General features: G+C 37.7%; 1 protein-coding gene across 13 annotated transcripts in view; it reads left to right on the forward strand.

The window, feature by feature from the left end:
* Positions 1–22,727, forward strand: part of RBMS3 (RNA binding motif single stranded interacting protein 3) — a 757,514-nt gene that overhangs the window by 724,573 nt on the left and 10,214 nt on the right. For all 13 annotated transcript variants that reach the window (XM_072925744.1, XM_072925745.1, XM_072925748.1 and 10 more), the window contains one exon: positions 20,240–20,320. In XM_072925744.1, the coding sequence (XP_072781845.1) occupies positions 20,240–20,320 (81 nt within the window). The remainder of the gene's footprint in view (positions 1–20,239; positions 20,321–22,727) is intronic.

Below are 22,727 nucleotides of genomic sequence, written 5' to 3' on the forward strand. Positions count from 1 at the left end.
AAGATCTTCCTTATGCTTTTACTCAGGCAAAGTCTAGGGCAAATGAAAATGATTAACAACATGGATCTGTCTGGGGCAGGAGATCCATTTAAGGAGAATTGATTCTTGCTGGAAGGGAGAAGATCAGCATAAATTATTGTGAGATTTATAAAAAACAAGTAACTCCTCCTGCACTTTTTGTCCCATTCTCTTGAAAGACAGTTCCAATTTTCCTCGTGTAATTTGATATAAAAAGGGGCACTCAGTGCAACTGAAAAGCACCAGACTCTAAGCAGTCATCAGCAGTCAGCTCTTGTGTAGATGAGACTCTTTCTGCTCATCTGTTTCGGCAGGGGTTCCACAGTCTATGTTTGACCACAGCTGTGGTTAGATGGTATTTTTGAATGAATAGACTTTATAAAATTGTATCTCTGTAGTGTTCACCCTTCACTTCTGAACTCAGCTCTGTCTTCCTACCATTTGTTCGTAGCAGCTTACTGTTTGCCTTTATGTGCAAGTGTTCAAGCTTCAAGCCACTTCCTGTTGTAGGCAGGAAGGGAAAATGTAAAAGGTGAATAAACATAGATGGAGGGAATTCCATTTTTGGTCCATGCATCACTTCATCTGAGCCCAGCAGGTCAGTAGTTTTTATTCTGTGTTAAATTTTACCTTCGCACAACACTTCCACAAATGAACAAAGAGCTTTTGTTGCCTCTCTTTGAGGTATCAGCTACTGACTCAAAGTGGCATTAGCCCAGATTCCCTTTCAGAGAAGGAATCAACTCCCTGATTGTGGTGATAAAAATACACATCAACACAAAGCAACAGTGATGGATCAGCACAGCAGAAAGTATCAGCCAGAAAAGCCCTTACTAATATAACTTCATTTTCATCATCAAACTAACCTCATTCATATAATTGATTTCCAGATGAGTTTACATAACTGTAAACTAGAACATTTAGAGTCTTGTTTCTCATATATTTTCTTAAATATTACTGCTGCAGTTCTTTTTGTGATTTCTAGAAGTGCCGCCTGGTGAATGGGAGTGCAGTTCAAAGCCACCTTTTCCAAGCATGTTATTTTTTTATTTAATGATAGCCATGCACTGCATATAAAATGAACTCTTATTTTGTGGTACTGGATAGAACCTGAAAGCCATAAAACTAGTAGTATCTGGCATAAATTTAGTGGTCTGCAGAATATTCCCCCCAAAAAGGCTCATCTATAGTCATACTCCCAGAAATTTTTGTTGCTCTCTCTTCTACAGATGAACCAAGATTGTGAAGTCATTTTGCTAACTACTAGTAGGTAATTTACCTAAATACTTTGAATTTTAAGAGGAAAAATATAATGTTCACACATTTTCTTGTGAAATTGTGCTGATGCTATAAATGACAGGGCAAGTTTTGGGGAGAGAAAGAATCTCTTTATTTAGCAGACAGAGAGGTAGACAAGAGGAAAAAAAAATAGATTAAAAAAATACTGAAAATTATTCTAGGTTTGTAACATCACACCACACCTACAACTGAAAAACTCAATAAGAGGTGGAAAACAAAAGTACATTAAATGTCAGGTCTGTCATATGTATTTTCTTGATGTGTTTCTCTCTTATAACTGTGTTTTCCATTTTTCAATCAGAAGAGAACTCTTTGTCTTATTAGAATGAAGCTTGTTTTTATTGTCCTGCCTGTGTTTAAACAATGCTCGGTAATTCTGACTGAAATGAGGAATATGGCTTTCCAGAGAAGTAATAAATCAAAATATAAGTGGTGAAGACAAGTTCTGTAGGGTCTCTGTAATACAGGGCAAGTTTGAGGATCTTAGAGAGGTGAAGGGTGTTTTTCAAAACTGTGGCTATGTGAAAAGCAAGAAGTGTCTCCCAGAGTGCTGCTTCCACAGCTCTTTTCTACCAAAAGATGGGAAACAGATCTGTGGCCATTTCTCCTCATGTGCACACAAATACAGCAGAAGTCTTGAAATCCTTGAAGAAGCTATTGTCAGTGGAAAAGAACATGATAAATCATATGGAAAACCAGCTAGTTTATCCTAAGTACTGTTGCAGTCCTTCCCACAGGTCTAAGGTGAAGCACTTGAACTGTATCAACTTCAGAGAGAGATGTAAACTTTAGCTGAAATAAAAGGGTGTGGAGGTGAAAGACAGCAGTGGTTTACAACACAGCATAGGTGCATGAAGGGAATCCATGGAAAGGAAAAGAAATTTTAGTGGTGTTAACAAGGTTATGGAAGCTGAATAGGGAAAGCATAACTTTAATATGTTGCAGAAGAAGTTAAGAGCTAGACTAATGTTTGAAATGAAGCATAGAACATTCATTGTTTGGGACGTCTAGAACTCAACTGGACTTTAAAATTTCCAGGTGTTGACACAAATCCAGAGCAGTGGCTAATAGCCTTTTTTCATCTCCAACCTCTGTTTTTCATCACAAAAAGACATTGTGATTTCAGTTCAAAATACGTAATGATAACTTAAATACTGGGACTTCAGGATATTATAAAAACTTTTAAAAATGTTTGCTGAGCATGATGTACCTAGACTCAGAAAAGAGCTGTGCATCAAAATAACATTTTATTTGCAATGTCTGAGGTTTACAGTGAAAGAGTAAGCATATGTTGCAACTGGCCATTTACAGTATTGTCTTTCTAAAAATCATTTGGAACCAAGAGGTAAGATTGATTCGTTTCAACATGTGTTGTGTGATTAGTAAGTATACTGCACTCTAATTTTTATTTTTCCTTCCAATAAGATGGGTACATTTTGTTAAGCAAAATGTTTCTTCTCTGAGCAGCAACCTTTGAATTACATTTCCCGTATTCTTTCATAAGGGAAATTTTTTAATTCCAGAGGAATTGGGACTTCACAAAAACACTATATTGAAGGTGTTTCATTGTTTTGGAAGGTGGCTTGTTGCCATGCTGAAAATATATACAATGTAGTTGAAAGTGAATTTAATCTGAAAGATATTCAGTAATTTACTTATTTTAATCACAGTGGAAGAGATAACATAACCTGTGTATTAGACAATGTCCTGGACCTGCAGCTGCTCAAAAAAAATAATATTCCATTGAATTTCACTGCCTTTTCCCATATCATATCCCATTGAATTTCAGCTCACAGTGTGTTTCACAGTTAACCCACATGACTTATCAGATGGTTGGCAAACTGGTACCCCAAAGGTTTAAACTTCCTATGAGACAAATTATCAGCGCTTTTGGGGTATCTTTCTTGTTTTCTTCTGGAAAGAGCAGCCTTTTCAGGGTTCACTCATTTGTAAAGCAAGGTTAAATGAAGAAGCTAAAGGTACAGTCTTCATACATTGTGTAAAACACCGGGATCCTGTGTACACAGTGATTTCAGCCTGAAGTTCTTAGAAAAGGATAAGCTTTGTTCAAATTATTTACAAATCTATAGGGAGCTGCTGATGGGCAATAACCTCTGTGCCCTCTGATGGTATTTTATTATCTGTGAGTTATGGGTGCTTCTGTGTCAGAGCTAGGAGGCTGTAGAATCCTCTTTCTCCTAAAAGACTCAATTTGGGAGGAGATTTCTGTTGTACCTAATATTTACTATGAAACATCTCAGTCAGCACTTTTCATTGAGCTGTAGCAAGGGGCTTGAGAGCAGCTGTGTTGAGTGAATTTGGGAGTTTGCTGAATTGAATTGTTTTTCTAGCAAGGTGATGAACTGTTTAACTCAGCATATTTCTACTGTGTGGCAGAGGTGAGCCACACCTCATCGGAATGGGTCTGGGGAGCCCATGTATCCAGAGGCGCATCCTTTTCTGTTCCCGTGAAGGACTGCTCTATCCTTCGTGACATTTTATGACTTTTGAATATCATAGACTCACCTGCATGCTTCTAGTTTTGCCTTTTTAATATTAGCAGTTAAAATACAGCAACAGAAAATGTAAGACTTTAATATCTAAGTGTCCAAATTACTGTGCATTTGCCAAATTCAACTCCCAGTTTTCCTTTGTTGTGTTTCCCTTGGGGGTTTCTCTTAAATCAATATAATATTTATATGAGACAAAGTGATTTCACTGATGCAAGAGCTTCATGCTGTTTGTGTTCTCTGCCTTGTGAACCACAGCTGTGTGCAGTGTTTGCAGTATAGACCAAAGGTGCTATTATTTCAAAAGTGATTTTTTTTTTTTTTTAGCCAATCGGGCACCTGACTGCTCCCTTCCTCCTATTCACTGTAATTTTGCTCTACTTCCAGCCTTTTCCACCTAAAAAAACTGAATTTGACTAAAAAATTAGTTGTATTTTTTTTTCAATTGCCATTTTGACAGTGCAAATTGGAATGACAAAAATACAGTAACAAGGGGAAGTGAGAATTGGGCTATGATGGTATTCCTACAAATAACCTTGCCTAGTTCATCCACTAGAATCCAAACTGGTGCTCAAAATTTTAGTATTTGAAGATAACTTTTTAGCAAAAGCTATTTTGCTGACTTTCTTTTAACATACAAATACTCCTAACTAGCTTTAGTGAAACTGATTTCCTCTGAAGACAATGGACTTATCTCAGAATCTTTAGTTTTCTGGAAATAAATGGTTGTTCCAACAAAATGGCCATCATTTGGTTGATTGATACTATTTTCCTCTACACATTCCATAAGATTATTTTATTATGTGAAGTTTATCCATAACTAAAAAATGGAAGTCGCATCAATTTCAGATTTCCTTGATGTGTTAGGGGACATAATGAAATAGTAGCAAAAAATTTCACTCAGTGTGGCCATTAGTTGAAGAAGAAGGTTTCCTTATTTTATTTCCTCCTGAACAATATTGAGAGCAGAAGACCAATGACCTTGCTAAAATCTTTATCCTTTGTTTAAAAATGAGTGTAACAGAGCTGGAAATCAGAAAATTATTGATGGAAAAATTTAAAGTAATTAATCTGCAACAGAAGGCAAAGAAAATAATACATTTCAAGGCTTATAAATCCACTCTTGTCTTTCATTAATTTTCATACAGATGTCATGGGCAGAATTATATTTTCTTGCATTTCAAAACAGAGAAATACAGCTTAAGCACCATGGCATCATCTTGAGCTTATTTTTAATATTAGTATTTTTACTTTATTGCATACACTATTGGATATGTGTTCCAAGGACTCTTAATTATATGATTGCAATTACAAGTTTGGCACAGATGTGTAAAGTATTAGTGTCTCTTGTCTATAATTGTTATACAGAGATATTTGCAGGTGGAGCTGATCCTATTGTAAACTAAGAAATTTCAGTACTTACTGATAGTTTGGAGCTCTTCTTTTTTAGGCAGTTCAGTTAGTTCAGTTTATGAGACTGTGGCATTTCTATGGAAGTATTTTAACTCCATCTGCACATATCCTGCAGATTTATGGCAAGCATTTCTTCTTTTTCTTTTTTTTTTTTTTTTTCCCTGAGGTACAAATTATACAGGAAAGAATCTATAGCATTTGCTGTTCCTCCCAAACAGAACAGGACTCCAGTCTTTTCAGAGACATCCTGAGGCAGAGAACAACTGACAAACAGCAACAGCAGCACCTATAATGCATTTTATATTGTCAAGGTGTTTTGAAAATATTAATTAAACCTTATAGCATCAATTAATAAATAATCAAATTAATGCAATTTGTTCAATTTCCTTTGAGGTAAATGACTTCCATACAGTGTAGTCTTTCTTATATTATGGACAGCAGCTCCTGTTCCAAACCCAGGGATGCTCAGTTGTACATTTGAGGCAAAGCCCAGAGTCTCAGTGTAATGGACTGCCATAAGCTGCTCTGGTCAAGGCAGCTGAACTAATTGGCTCATTCTTCTCAGTAAGAAAAGAGAAGATTTTACCAGTTTAAGTTAGATTTGGCTTTACTGCCTAGCAGTGAATATGAATTGCTTCTCGCTGAATAATATATATGATACATATTATCTATATGTCCTCTATATAAATAATCATGAAAAATATTTTAAAATAGAATTTTGCAGTTAACTGAGTGTTCTAAATTCCCGTACCAAATTATATCATGAATGTCAAGTTTTGGCATTTATATTTCCCTGAGTTCACTGGCAGTATGGACAGCTGTGTCTTGGTGGTTGTATTTAATATTTTTAATCTTGCTCTGTTTTCATCTTCATGCTCCATGTAGTGTTTCTCATGATCTTCACAACAAGCAAAAAAAGTTCCAGTCCTGAGGCAAGGATGACAGTTAAGCAGATGCTGTTTCAGTTCACAATTAGCATTCCCTCAAGGCTGTTAGGAGATACTACAGCTGGGCAGGCTGGCAAATCATCCCCCCACACACCCTCCCATTTTAAGATTAAATTCATTGTCCCTGACTTCAGCCACTAAGTGTGAGGAATCTGCAAATGCCCTTAATCAGCTTCAGGAATAGCCAGTTTTATACTTTCTAAGCATTACCTCTGCTAATTTGTATGCCAGCAGTGTGGCCTGTGAGTTCAGTATAACGCTTGTATGTCAACAGTGATCCTTATTTGTAAGGTGAATCATGCAAAGTCCTGTGGCTTTTAAGTGTTGATATAAATTTATTTGACAGAAAAATGGCCACTTTGTCATCTCTGTCATATTCTTGGACATGGAAATCTGTGGTGCAGTTAGGGCTTTATCCACTGCAAATATTTGCACAGCACTTAATATTTTTCTTTTTTTTTTTTTTTAATATTGTGTATAAAAGGACAGGAGAAAGGGAACATTATGCTGATCAGTGAGTGCCAGTGCAAAATGAAGATGTCTGAGCTTTCCAGTCTGTCCATGTGCCAGAGCCAGAAGTGCATCAAAGAACCAGAATGGACAACCTAGCCTAGAAACAGATACTCTGCAAGATCCTCCTGAGAAAAGCAATTCCCTGACTGGGCTGTGGCATTTAGAAAAGGCCAGAAATGCTTGCTTGTATAGGCTGGGGTTGCATTTGTGCAGTGTTTATTTCTTTTCACATGATTGGAGCAGAGGGATCATAAAAGCTCACTGAGAACTCCTGTTAGGGCCTGTGTGGAATATTTTAAATATATGCCTTTAAGGAAAGCTGAAGATGATTGAATTTCAGTTTGATAGCTGTAGATGCGCTTTCTCAGCTGTGGTTCTTATCTTTTTTTTTCTGGCACTGTATGCTTCATCCATGCCTTGTCACCAATAATATTTAAGAAAAACATGTCTGTCCCCTTTGCCTCCTGATCTCATAATGAAGGGAAGGGTTGAAAATGTTCCTATAAAGCACATGGGGGAAAGTGTTACACCCTTTCTTTCTATTCCCAAGGGGCAGTATCTGAAGCATTCCCAAGTATCTGTAAGGAATCAATGATGTCCTAAAGAGGAAAGCTAAATATCCTAATACAGATTTGGGAGAGTACAGGAGACTATCTCTCCTGCTGTCCTTATCAGTTATTATAGTTTTGCTGTCATTGACAGCAATGTTCCATTAATCTGGAATTCCACTTGAGAGGATGTAGCGTGGTATATTTTTTGTCACAACATAATAAATCACGTGAAATTAATATATTATTTAAAGTATGTCCACAGATCTGACTGTGCATTGTGACACAGTCAAAGGATCTTGTTCACTCTTAGAACACCCATCTCCAAGCTCTATTCATTTTATTTGCCATTTGGAGCATCTATCTTGTACCATTTTCAAGCTGTTACTATACAGCCACTGAAAAAGGGATGAAAAATTGTCTCTAAACTTTGTATTTCATTCAGATATAAATTTTAAAAATCCTATGACAACAGGATTAAACATGTAGGAATTGCATATTGATACATCTTAGAGTATATTCCAGACCATCCTTCTGTAAATTGAGCAGTGCATCTCTTGGTACATGTTTTTGTTTCCTCTCCTTTATGACAAGTAGCTCATCGGTCTATAGCATTTCCTTTCACTCTCTCTTGAAATGGTTTTTAAATGTGCATTGCTGCAAAACCTTCCTTAAAGCCAGTCATGACTGGGAATTTTCTATTTTCCCCTTTGCCCAGCCTTCTCTTTCTTTATCTTGAATTTGCCTTTGGGGCCAGACCTACCCGAGTTTCTGAGCTGGATGCAAAGTTTCTCAGTCCCTCACTCCCACCCCAGGGAAGCACAACCTCATAGTGCTTGTGAGTGACACCGTAATACATTGCCTGGATGAGAGCTGACAGTGCTCTGAGAAATATGACAGTACCTCGCCCTTGATCAGGCTTCCCATTTGAAAGTTTTCATTTTGGTAATTACATCCTTCCCAGATAGTAGCTCTAGTCATTGATCATACTAATATCATTATAACTGATTCCTGTAAGTCACCTTTTAAAGACACTTTCTATGCTTTCTTTTCCCTCTATATCTTCTTCCTCTGCAGTCACAGGATAAGACTTTTTCTGTCTACCCTTCATCTGATTGATTGGAAATGCCAAATACTTCCTTTACGTATGGCCTGGTAATATACGCATCACATTTCTTCCCTTGGTATCTTAATCAGAGCAAGTAATGGCCTTTAGCTTTTCTCATTAGCAAAATGGAAAAGCACCATACCCAATCCATTAGAAATACAGCATTGTAATATGAATTTATAGGAAAATGGCTGCATGCCAGCAGACACGGTGTGAGTTTACCTTAAAGGATTTTCAGGGAAAAATAAAAAAAAAAAAGTCACCCTTTCTGTCTGGCTTGCAAACATTTTGAACCATTACTTATCATTCCTGTCTGTCATGCATTTTACTGTTGCTCCTTAAGTGCTGTCTGGACATCTCTGTCATATAGAGGGCATTCATAAGAAGGAAATATGAGTGTTTGAGCATGTATTTATATTTCTTCCAATCTTGATTCCCTTCCTGGATTATTCTCTTCATAATATCTATCAGAATTAGAGAGAATGGAGGAAATTGGAAAGATTTTGTTATTTAGCTTTGCTTCTAATTTTTCACAGAATATGTTAATTGAAAAAATATATTAAGAGTAACCATTTCAGCATACTTGTCTATCAAGCTGAGACTGCTGTTACACTTTTTCTAGCCCTGTCTAAAACTATTTACAATCAGTACAGTGAGAGCAAGGAAAAGATTGATTAAGAGATTTTTTTTCTCCAGTGATGGGAATTGATTTATACTTGGTCAGGTCTTATTAGCCATAGAAATTATTAAAATTCATACACCAGCACTGAAAACTTCCAGTGCTTCTATTTTCCAGAACTGTAAGAAGGTGTTAAAGCACAAATCCATACCAAATGATAATTGTATATAATTTGAATGCATATGAGGTGATGCTGTCTTCTTTGGAAAACTAGCAGTGAAAGAACCCAAAGAACAGGCTTGGAATGTTGCTATTCTGCCAGCACTAAGACACATCTGTTTTATTGGCCCTTTCAAACATTGCTCATGTTATTCCTGGTAAAATAACTGGTAAGTGTACCCATAAAGCTCTATTTAATAGTGTCCATATGAAAAATGAGTACTTGCACTTTTTTATTTTTCAAACAAACCTTATGTTTGCTATGTGTTAAGCTGCTCACCTGTACAAAGTGAGAGCTAAAGCTGAAGCATCAGGCTTGCAAACTTGGCTATTTCACTTCTGGTTCGTGAGCTGTGTTGATCACACTTCCCCAACAAAACAGTATCTAATAGGTTAAGAAATAGGGATCTAATATGTTAATATAGGGAAATAGTATGAAAGACCTTCAGGAGTCCAAAATGGGAGGCATTCTAAAGGGACCTCTCTGTAGGAGACAAATTACTGATTAGATGATAATCTAATCACAGGAGGGCTTATGGCAAGTAGGGATGGCTATTTCTGAAGTACTGGGATTTTTTTTTTTTTTCCTTCTTTCATTTTCCATTTTGTTCTTCTGCTGTTTTTTTATTGTTTTGCGGGTTGGTTTCTTATTTATTTATTTATTTATTGGTATATTTTCTTCTTCTTTACCTCTTCACCTTATCTTTTGGATGAAACAATGACAAATTAGGAGAGATTCTGTGTAATTTTTATTGTGAAAGTTTAGGAGTTCAACATAGCTAGCAAATCATTACATGGTAGATAAGCTGATGACATAGCAGTATAGTTCAGTCCACTCTGCTACAAGTCAAGGTTTCTCCTTTGCTTTTGTATCCCTATTGCTGATTTGATCCAATGTGTCTCAGAAATCCTCCCACAGCTGATAACTAACATACTGAGGGGCAGACTGTAATATTCATACACGGTCACACTCTATCAGTAGAGCACTGACTTTAAGTTTAAGGTGATCCTTCTTCCACAAGAATTTCAAGAGTTTGAGGAAAGTGGGAAATTACTATTACCACCTTCCACAGCCCTGCCATGTAAGCAAATTTAATAATCATGTTAATACATTTAAAGATTTGGACAAAACAATTTTTATTCAAATGAGTAGCAATATTTTGTACTGCATCACTTTAAAACACTTTACTTTAAATGTAATGAATTTGGCACCAGCCTTTAAAGGTTAGTATTCTCTAGTATCCCCACCCTACCCAAATATGACTATGGCTGAAGTTGCAGATAGATGAAGAGTTGGCCAAGTAACGCTCACAGCTCCGAGTTTGTGGGAAATCAATCTTACGAAATTTGGTTTCATTCTGATTCATCTTCTAAAAACTCAGAACAAACCAGAAAGATTCTCCCTTGAGTCAGAAATTCCAAAAAGAATTTAATTTGCAGAAACAATGCCTCATATTGTTCCCAAAACAAAATCTAGTCTGTGAGATCTTGGCAGCTGTCAACTGGCTTAGATGTCCATCTTGGTTTCTGTCAGTTTTCATGCAGCAGCTGCAAAACACTCCCAGGATTTCATGTTCCAGAGCAGCCTCAGCATGTCCAGTGCTTTGGGCAGGCTTCCAGACCTCCTATTGGGTCGGCTTACAGGTCTGCTTACTGAGGGCCAGATTAGTCTTGCAGCCAAGTCAGAAAACCCCAGGAATGTTACTTTGGTGAGGCAACTTGGTGGGATTGTCCTGAAAAAAAAGCGGGGCACTGTCTTGAAGACTGAAGAGGTACTGTCAGTTTCCAGATGTGTAGGAAGAGGTAAGGACATCCCAGAGTTTCACACGAGGGCTGATAAGAAGCAGGGCTTTTGGGGCTTGCAAACTCCATACTCAACCACCCCATCTCTGTGTTGAGCTGCCTGGAAGGCCTGGGTGCATGATTTTTGGGATGTTTATCCACACATGCCCAACAGCAGGCTGATTTTTCTTGTATCCTTAGGCGTAAGGGCCCAGCATTTCCCAGAGGGAATGTGTTTCCCCCTGCCTAAGGGACTGGCATGCTCACCATCAATTCAGAAAGACCAGCCTGCAAGGCATCCCCAATGCCACTGTTTGCTTCCAGGACAAGCCCCAAAAGGTGACATCTCCAAGGTGTTTCAGGCCCTTGTACTGAACTGACAACTTCTCCTCCATCTCTGGATACAGGGAGGTGAATAGCAGTCTTTTTTATGAAGTATTGAAATGGTCCCTGTCCTGCCCTGTCCTCCCCTCCCTTCCCACAGTGATATCTTTCATGATACTTAGCCAAATATTTTGGATTCTAAGGATGTTTTAAAGATAAAGGACTGAAGAATATCATGCTTTAGCTGTTCTTAAAAACGTCCAAGGTGTACGCTGGTGGTATAATTCTATTATCATACTATTTTTTCTCTGCCTGGCATGACTGCCTTTTCATGCAGGAGATGTTGAAATTCTTCCTGTTTCTAGGAAAACTGGAAATACTAACATTCATGTGCCCTTTTGTCTGTTTTTACTGTTCTTTTTGGTTTGGTTTAGCTTCCAACTGATTATCCTGGCCTTCATCTGCTTCATTCTTGGACAGCTGGCCCATGAGCTGGCCACTTTTATCCCTGGTCTGAAAGAGCAATGCATGTGATGATTGATGAGCAAGTATTATTTAAAAAGTCTAAGCAGTTCTCCTTTTGTTTTAACCATACAGCATGTTTGCACACAGCAGTCTGCTTCTCTTTAGGCTCTTCAAATCCATGGAGATTTAATAGCATCTAGAAGATATGTTTACCTCTAGAAAACAATTATTTGTTCATATAAATAGATTTGTTATTAATAATACCTCAATGTGTTTATATATTGAGAGACTCACCAACACATTTAATTTTTTTTTACTTATGTTGAAAATATGAAAATGTACAGGTCAGTTTTCCTTCATCTTACTAGCAGCCATTCATCAGGGACTAATTGGCAGAATTGCAGTTAAATGGAAATGTCTAAGAATTTCCAACTAAAGGTGTGCATAAGAAATTTTTAAGTATGAGAAGCCACAGCTGTAATTCCGCTGCATCACCCCTTCATTCTTCAGTATACAGGATCTGAAAGAAGACTAGAAATGCATGGATCTCACACAGAATCTCAGTGATTGCCACCCCTGATTGACTGAGACTGATGCAGGATATTTCTACCTTATGATACAGAGACTATGCCCTGATCTTATATAGGGTGCTGCAGACAGGACTGTAATAAATCAGGTGCTAACCCATGCTCAGAATCTTGCCCCAGAGAGCTCATAATGTGCATTTATAGAACAGGCACATAGAGGGTATTAAGAAAAAAAAAATACCTCTCTTGTAGAGAAACATGTAGGAACTGAAGAATTAAGAAAATACAACAAATTGCCAGAGTCTTGTTTTAAGCACAGACATCTTCCTCTCTAGCAAATGTATCCATCAGACATATGGTATTATTTAAATTTTGCAAAAAAGCAGTTTTAGCATCTTGGGGATGTTCATATATGCAGTCATACATGGGAGATCAGTTTACATTTCTGTATCTTCCATGAGTGCCCACCTAAAATGTCACAAGGAAGAGTGAAACTATCATGGTGCTTGGTACGCTCAACATGGACTGCAAGGATCTTTGGCACCCTCAGGTCAAATGCCTAAAGGAAGTTTCCAATTAATGAAAGATGCAATCAGAATTTATTTTCACATCCTGATGAGTTTTCCTCTGGTTTTGCCCTTTTCACACATTGATGAGCTTTCTGGAAGTGGTTTGAGACTTTTACCGAGTTCATTTGTAGTGCCAGCCTTTAGACTAGAAAGTGGTTAAAGTGAATGGGCCAGGTTTTTTATCTGTTTATGCTGCTTGCATTTACTACAGCTTTTAGAAAGTGTATGCTAGTGAGAGTGTGGTGCACAGCTGTATGTGGGTATCTGACTGTTCTCATATTTATTTACTCTAAATAGTCTTTATCTGATTAGTCCTCATCACTGTGCTTTAGTGGCAGGACTGAATTTCAGAAAGAAAAGACCTGTTAGCTATGGGGGGGGTTAGCTCATCCGCATTTTTTTTTCCTATACCTTTGTATTACTCTGATTTCCAAAGATAGGGATTTCTGAAGGATGTTTAGAACTCCTGAAGAGAAAGGAGATTAGTTTGCAAATATAGTTCTTGAAGTTATTATTCTCTCTACCTTCATTTAACTTCCTCAGAGAATTAGGGAACATCTCATTAGGAAGGTTGAAAGGGAATTGATAGCCAGCATTCCTAAATACATTTGTATTACTGAGCAGCAGGGAAGGAATGTTAAATCCGGTGAAGATTTCTATTCTCTGTCTGAACAATGAGTGCAGTGGCCCAGCAATGGGATTCTGTTGAATGACAGAGCTGTTCTTGATAGGACTATGGTAATTGTGTGGTAAAATGGAATTATATTATTATATTTTAGGCCTGGCTGATAATTATTAGCAAAATCATTGTAATATATGCAAAAACTTCATATCATTTATTCTCCCATTCTTTAATTGGGAGAAAGTGAAATTAATAACAGCCATTGAAAAAGCACAGGATTGAGCTGGAAAATGAGAATGCTTCTGGGTAGCAAAAGATATTTTAAGTTTAAAGTGAAAACTGTGGCAGCTGGAGATTGTACTCCATTGAACTGCCACTGGCACTGATGAACTAGATGGTCCTTTTCTCTTCCTGAGTTCCCATATCTCCATGGCAGACTATGGGATAAGAGGACACAGCAAGACAATGTTCTTTGCTATTGGAGAATAGGGTATTTTCAAATGAGAAGGTGGAACCAGAGAGAAAAAAGCAGTGGTTTTATTCTATATGTCATTAAAGTTATAACCACCTGACAATGGTCAAAGAGAAATGCAGTTTTTGTTCTTTGCAGGGAAAGAGATTTGAGAGTGGAAGGCCAGATTTCCTTCATGGGGTAAAAAAAAAAAAAATAATCAGCCAACAGCCTCATTTCCTTCAGTTTTCCAGCAATGCAAAAGTTTTCACATAATTCTGTTAGTGATGCAGTGTCTAGACTTCTCAGATGGTTTAAAATATTAAAAAAAAAAAAAAAAAAAAAAAGGCAAAAACAAACCCTGGCATTAATTCTGGGAATCCTGAAAAGCTAAGTCATTATCACTGTACTATAGCTCATGCAGTGATATGAAACCACAAATAGTTACTGAAGACCAGATTCTGCAATCCTTGCTTATTTCAGATACATGGTTTAGCATTTGCTCATGTTAGAAATCCCATTTAATCTCGCTTTAGCAGGCTGTGGTGGTTGGTGTAAAGGCTTACCAGCATGTTCTGGTACAAGGCTTCTGCATTTTGGCTCTCATCTTGAGAGAAAAGGCTCTATGTCTTCTCAGGAACATGAAGGCTGATGATACAAGGAAGGACATCTTTGATTCTTGCAGCAGATATACATTGACATAAACCAAAGCAAAACACCAGAATAAAGCATTTGCACATAGAATGTATAAAAGGCTTCTTAAACATTTTTTCCTCACTTATTGCCATTTGTCCTTAGAAAATCTGTTGATTCTGAGTGTTGTTTGAGGTTTCCAGATTTTCTGCAACATATCTGTTACAATCTCATTTTGTAAATTCTTTTTTGTTTTCTTTATACTGGGAAGCTTATTCAACATTGATCAGATTATTAACTGTTCTCACTCTAAAATCTCACAGTACTCGTAGTGACCGAGAGAGTTAATGTATCTGCAGCAGCCTCTGTCTAATCACAGCTGTGTTATTTTATAGGCAACTAGGCCCATAAATAGAGCTGAACTTTAGGGTGGTTTCTTATACATTCTGATAATGATGGCCTTCAGAATTTAAACAGAGTGTGCAGCCAAACTCTTCTGGTGATATAAATGAAATAGTTTGGCCTTGCAAGAGGCACTCTTTCAGGCAGTGTCTCAGCTGAAATTCAGTAGCTAATGGCTGGTGTAGGGGGTGTTTGCTGTGTACCTCAGCTGTTAGGCAGATGCCTTACTCTGCATTAACCTGGGCCTGAGAAAAGCAGGCTAAGAGCTTATTAGGACAGATGAATAAATGGACACTACCTGTGCCACAGTCTCAATGTAAAAGCTCCTGCAAATTCCCTGCAGGTGACTCAGCTCCATCTTTGATGGGTAAATCATATTATCCTACTGCAGCATGCTCCCTCACTCTGCTGGGTACAGGCAGCTGCCTTCCTCCTGTTTTTTATTTCCCAGTGCCTGTCACCTTTATGGGTTTGGTGTTTGCTGCAGGCTTAACAGGATCCTTACTGCAGCCAGGCTGGGACACCCTGCTGTTTGCAGATCTGGAAGAAGTGATGTTGCTCTCTGAATTAAACATGATCCTTCTTGAGAGATCTCATTTTGTCCCCTCAGCCCACCTCCTCATTTGTTACCTCCTGGCATTTAACTCTTTGTAGTCACAGAGGGCAGTATCTGAAAGAACAGAAATGTAAGTGTACACCAACACTCTCATTTTCTAGCTATATATTTTCCCACACATTTAAGTTATTTCAAAATGGTAAAAAACAAAAACCCCATTGGAAAACACATGAGTAGAATTCTTAATGTAGCTTATAGACTAAACTGGTACCTGATCAGTCTGAATTAAGCAGTTGGGCATCATAAAGCATGAATCATATTATAATACTGCATGTTTTCAGTGTTGAGGACATTCATTCTCTGTACTGTATGAAGAAAACAATAGTTTACAAGCAAATTAAGAGCCTGTTGCCACCAGCAATGTAGTCGTTTTCTGTAGTAGAAATTACTGGCTTTTAAGGAATCAGACTGCTGAGAAAAGCTCCCTTATAACCTCCAGATCCATCATCTCTGCCTGTAGAGTCACTATTCATTTTACTGTCAGAAATGAGCAGCTTCTACTTTTAGACCCACAAAGCCTGTACAGTTGTGGAAGAATGAACAGTGGTTTCCTCTGCCTTGCACATACCTTGCTGAATGACTGATCACATCACAGCTCAAGAATATTTAATCCTGATGGAAACAAATGACAAAGAAAGGATGCATTTGGATTTTTCAGATTCTCTTATTTCAGTGCCCATAATATTGATATTTAGTGGATGTAGCTGGGTGCTTCCGAGCTGAGTCTGTGAGTCATGCTGTCTCTGTTTCACACATATGTGTGGATAAAGAACTGTACTGTTAATGTGTGGTTCACTCAGGAGAAAATAAATGTCAGTGGTGACATTCTGACAAAGGCATCTTCTTTGTTTGCCATCTGCCCACTTCCAAGTTACATGAGGTTCTTGAGGTAGGTGGGAAGCCATGTGCAGAGTATGTACATTTACAGGAACTGTATTCCAAATCGAGCTGCATTACAATAGAGTCCCTCAGCTCAAGGATGTCCTTAGACTAGAATTTTCATCCTGTGTGGTCTTAAACTGAGTAGATATAAAATATTTAACTTTTCTTTAAATCTCAGTGTAATTTCTGAATACCTTTTCCACCTCCTAGTGTGGACTCTGTTCACTTTAACAGATACAGAGCACATTTTTTAATAGAGTATCTAGGTAAAGTGTCTGGGGGACCCAGGAAGAGACACGGATTCCAGTGGGCTCATTGTGTGCTGGATATGGAAGCTACTGAACAGCAATGTTCAGGAAACATTTTGCTAAACAACCAACCATGAATATTCATGACAAGCAATTCAACTCTTGCATTATCCAAACCCTTTGTTGAAAGTATCAACACTGACATTGTGCATTAGCACTGTGTAATCTTTATTTATCCTGTGAGATCAGAGAATTAGGATTATGTAGTTCACAAAGGAAAGAAATACATGTAAACTTGCTTGAGCTAGTGTCAGTTATAAAAAAAATTAATCTGTCTCCTTTTTCATGGCACTGTTAGTAAACAAACTAAGCTAAAGCAGCTTCTCAGCACTACTTCCCATGGTAGAAACTGATCCAGCACTGCAGACATCTCCGAATTCATGTGGTCTCAGCTGGGACTCCCTTGTGCTGCATGTGAGGGGACTTCAAATACTAGACAACAATTATATATCTCTGAGAACTAAGTCATTGTTGTCCTTTATAGGTTGGTAAAAATTTTTACAGAAGCCTCAGTGAACCCTTTAGTGAGACCATGGAGACAGAGAACCAGGTCCAACCACCATGACATGTTTAATTGTTGACCCAATAACTCTTGCCCGAAATGGTGAGGGTATCTTTACATTCATAAAGAGGAAGACATTAAATATGTTTGGATATTCCACTGAATGGCACAATATGTGTACCTGTGATACAGACCACTGCTGCTGTGTGATCCAGGGCCATTTATAAAGCACAGTATTCTGTTGCACTGAGCCTTGGCTAAATTTTCCTGGGACCAAAATCTTTGCCCCAAGTACTATGACTTCATTTGGGCCATTGGTGGAACTAATTTGGCTAACAACATTTTTCTAAATGAACTCTAAATGATTTGTCAGAAAAACTGATCTACCATTAGTATAGACATTTAGATATGCAGAATGTTATATACAGGGGAGAAGTTGCTGTCCTACAGTTCTCCAGGGAGTCTGGCAAGCATCTGGCTAGCTTTGGTATCCAGTGCTTTAAATCATTGCTGTTTGGCTGAATTCAGTTAAAACTTTGCAAAAAAAAAAAAAAAAAAATTAAACCAGGAGGTGTGGGTATCTGAAAAGACGAGGGCAAGCAGGCTTTGGCCAGGGCCACCAGTGACACTCAAGTCAACAGAACAGTTTTCCCTAGAGATTGTCTGGCTGTGAAAGAAGCAACATGAAGAAGGCTGGAAAGTAAGATCAGGATCTGCCTCAAGAGATAAAAAATAATAGAGTAAAAAACTGCACAACTACTCAGAGCAGTGCTTTTACAGTCAGCAAAGACATCAGTTAACTCCCAGACAGTTTCCATTGTGCTACAGAACACAGTGCTAAAGGATTTTGCAAAAATTGAGTGATCTGAGTTAAAAAGCAGTTGAGTAATTTATTATTTGTATATTAAGTTACATGGGTTTGTGTCTAAGGTAGGGAATGGCAGACAATTGCATCTTGTAAGAGTCTGCATGTTGATCTTCTGCTAAGTTCAAGGAAAAAAAACAGAGGAAGTTCAAGTTGAATAATATCACTTTATTATTTACATTAACACTTTCAAATAAATTCTCTATATATTTGTACAAGTGAAGCTAGACTGCATGGATGTTTAGAACCCTTACAGGTCTTTGCAGAACTCTAAGAATGCATGCTTCAGGTTAATCTTAAATATTGACACACTTAGAACAATGCTACACAACAGATGTCTTCCCAATATGTGAGGGCACTGTTGCAAGGCAGAATGAATGGAGAGGAAGCAGCTCTGCAACACCCCAGTGTAGCATTCTCATCAGCTCTTAATCTGTGAGGCAGGAGAACAGCCCAGCTGCCCAGTAGGGAAAGTTGGCCTAATGCTTTTGGGGAGTTAGCCTTTGTAAAAAACAGTATTGAATTTAATTCTCTTCCTGAAGAAGAAAGAGAAAGAGCTGCAGAAAAACATGGCCTGATATAGGCACACAGACACTGAGGACACTCCTGTCTCTTTGCTCATCTTCAGGAAAACACTGTGAATTTGGGGAAAAATATTGTGATGGTTCTCAACAGCTTATGCCTTCTATATCACAGATGATCCACACTTATTTTTTTAATAGAAAACAATTTCACTTAAATACTTTTTATTTTCTTCTACTTGAAAGAATATTTCAGAATTTAGCTGTGAGATTCTTACGTATGCTGTTGTTATTTCCTTAGGCATTTCTCCAGCATTACTGCAGTCTTCACCCCACTTTGCAATTTCAAAATGCATGTTTGTGACAGGCATATCAAACCATCCAGTTAGTTTAGAATTGAGGTAGGAGAGTGCTTTAAATGCAAATTTTACTATAAACAGTGGAATAAAATCTTGCGAGCACTTCCTAGCTCTGCCAGGAAGCAAAGCTATATTTAACTCATTTTAAAATTCATCAAATACATAGTGGGCTGATTCAGATCTTTGGAGTGTCTTTGAAGATAACATGTAGTGGAAGTGTCATACAGTCAGTTGGGGGATTGGGCACATTCTGAGATTCTTGTCAGTGAAGACATGCAGTTAGGACTGGATTGTAGAAAGAAAAGTGCATATAGATCTAAGGAATGAATGTCAATACTTTATTTGAAAATTTGAACAATGACTGTTGCATTCGGTTCAAGGTGTTTTTGAGAAGTGCTGTATATAAAGAAATCAGTGCCATAACAATGACAAAATTCACATGCATACATGAATTTTAAAAAAGATTGTCTTGTAGTACTTGGGAGAGACCATGTTTCAGAGAAGCTAATAGAAGTTGTTGCTATAATAATTTGCACAGGTTTCAAAATGCATAGAAAAGATCCCTGGATAGTTAGAATAAGCCATAAGAATTTATCTAAGGTACCTGTGTACAAAAGGAGAAACTCCAAATGGATCTTGCTTTTACTTTATTTCTCTGTCTCGGATTGCACATATCTGCAGCTTATATCCCCGTAAACCCAACTGCTGCTGTTGATGGGGTTAAATATAGATTAGAATAAACCTCTCAAATTTCATGCTTCATGTTTTGTAGGTGTCATTAGATAAGGTCAATAAGACTCCAAAAGATTGTTTAGACTGCTTTGTATCTGTAACCACTTTTATATATAAATATATATATATATATATATATATATATATATATATATATATATATATATGCTGCTATCATGTCTCCACTGAGTTTTTTGTGAGTACAAATAGTAGTCTCTAAGTTTTAGAGAACAATACGCTTCTGTCAGTAAGATGTTTACTATTGCCTATATTCAGATATGACCTGAGTTTGAAGTTAAAGATTATAATTTTTTATAGCTAGGTAAGTTCTACCATTACCTAAAGTCCTTACTTAAAAGAAATAATATGGTATACTATTACTAAAAGCTCTGAATGAGAAATTGAAGTAGTATCATTCTTCTAACATGGTTTTATGCATCTTAATTGTGATTTTCTACTATTCATTTGCTTTTGATTTGTTCTAGTACATGACTGCTGCTGCACCTATGCAAGGGACCTACATTCCCCAGTACACTCCTGTGCCTCCAACAGCTGTCCCTATTGAAGTAAGTTTATCTCCATCCATGAAAGTAGAGTGAAGGGGGAACAGAACTCTTATTTATTATATTTTCTTGCACCTGTTGCTTGAAAGGGGCCTAAAAGTTCTTTATTGGAGTGGTGGCTGGAAGCTTTCAGCTTTTTAAATGAGGACTGCACATCTCTTTCTCTTTTTGTTTTCTTTCTTTCCTTTTCCTTCTTTTTTCTAACCCCTCTTTTTTGTTTTTTTAATTATTTGCAAGGGCTCTTGTTTTGCATTTGTTGTGTTGTACAGCAGGACACGGAATAAAAACATCAGTGATTATGACTATTTTTTCCCCATGTACTTGGGAGGGAGATGGGAAGAGACAGGAAAACAAAACCAGCAGGCAGACCACGAAACCAAAAGAGATTTCAAGAAGAGAAGATTGCAGGAGGGTTTGATGCGGTCCTTAGCAAGCATAGGTAATTGCTGAAACATTTAGCCACCAGAAAAAGTGATTGAGCAATGGAAACCTTCCTCTTGTATATACAGACGTGGAGGATGCTGCACTGACTGAGTGCTTTTCATCCTTGAGGAAGGATTCGCTCCCTCCCTCCTTGGGGCTGAGTCATGCTGATGACAGTCTAATGAGTAAGTATTTACTCAACCCTGTAGACCACAAGCTGCTGGGAGAGCGTCAGCTTGGCCTCCACTTCTGTGAAGCTTCATAAGGGCAGCTGAGCACAGCGAGAGGAGGGAGCCTTGGCATCCTCTTCCCTGTGTGTTTCTCTTTGGCACTACCCTCTTTTATTAACAACTTCTGCCCTATTCTGGGGTAAGGCAAGAAGTGCCAGGGTCTCTGTACTTCTGTCTTCATCTGTGTGGACTTTGGATTTTGTGCTATTACTACTCTGTGCTTTGAGGATGCGAGTTAGTGGTACTGCTGGCATGGCTTCACCAGCAGTCAAGTGGGCTTATCCTGTTTTCTTCTAGTTCTTTGCAATTATTCCCAGATAAGGTCCCACAGGAAAAGCTACTACCATTCTGTTGTACTGAGCTGGTTATGTTTCAGTCTTTTTTGCCTCGGTATAATTTGCCTTAAACCTCATTTGTTTGCAAATGCACTGTGAGTGCCTCTTTTCAATTGCCATTCTTAAGTCTAAATCAGCCAGATACAAATCTGAATTAAAAGGAGATGGTGGGATAGAGAGTGGTTCATATCATGGGGTTGGCTGCACACTATGCTGACCTGTCCAAATGAGAATTAAGGTTAATTTAAATTACTTGTCAAGACCTCCTCCCCATCACTCGCTAGTATATTCATGCCTTCTAAAGTAATTCAGTATCATAATTATCTACTGTAATAATCAAAATATTTTCTGAAATCTATAGCCTGTTTTGCTCTTATCCAGTGATGATGATTATTGTTAATGTTTATCTGTATTCATGTAGCATCATGAACCAGGACCCTACCATGCTGGATGCTCCACAAGCAGAGACCAAAAAATACAGTCTCTGCCCCAGAGAGCTTACAATCTCAAGATGAGATGGACAAAAGGAGAAGGATAAAGACAAGGAAGTAGACAGAAAAAGAAAATACTGGCAGTCTGCTAAGCAATAGATACAAAGAATTTTTGAAAAATGAAACTGATATTTTAACAGATGTTTTAAAATAAACTACCTGTTGTTTACACAGAGCTCAAATAAAAACAAAGCAAGTGCTTTGTGCTCCCTCTTCTGGCTCTGTTGTGTGCAATAGAGTAATAAAGCATGTTCCCTGAAGATACTTGCTATTCATGAGACCAACACACCAAGCACGAGAGTAGAGAAAAGAAAATGTATCCTGCTTTGAAAGCATTCAAAGACTTAAACCAAGTTCAGACTGTCTAAATAGGATAAGAAATTGTGCATAATGTTGCATTCATGAATATAATATTTTATGTGTTTACTTATCTACATTTTGCAAACATATAAATAAAACTTCATTGGAGCTTTGACTTAACAGATTAAAGTCTTTAGTGTAAGGCAAATTTACTTTTAAAGGGAACATGCATAGAGAAAATGTGTAGAAGAGGGCAGCATTCTTCTAAGGTGACTCAAATTCTTTTGGATGTGTAGTAAAGTGGAAAGTGGTGGGCCTAGATTCTGCCTTTATTGCATTTTAAATCAAACAAAATAAATGTGAACTCACTGTGAATTTGGGATAGGTAAGCAAAAATTAGAAGAGGCATATATACATTGTGAAAAAGCCAAGAAGTAAAACCCAGAATCCACCAAAATCAAATTTGCCTCTAGCTTTGAATGGGCAGGGAACTGCCCTCAAAGTGGAAGGTATTTGTCACTGCAGCCTGTGAGAGCAAAGTACTACTGGTAGGCTGAGAAATCTTCTTGTTGCTGAATTAGCTTTCTAAAACTGATGGAGTTTGTTGTGTTAGCATGTGGTTCTGCTACCT

This window comes from Taeniopygia guttata, chromosome 2 (assembly GCF_048771995.1).
Source record: "Taeniopygia guttata chromosome 2, bTaeGut7.mat, whole genome shotgun sequence".
NCBI lineage: Eukaryota > Metazoa > Chordata > Aves > Passeriformes > Estrildidae > Taeniopygia > Taeniopygia guttata.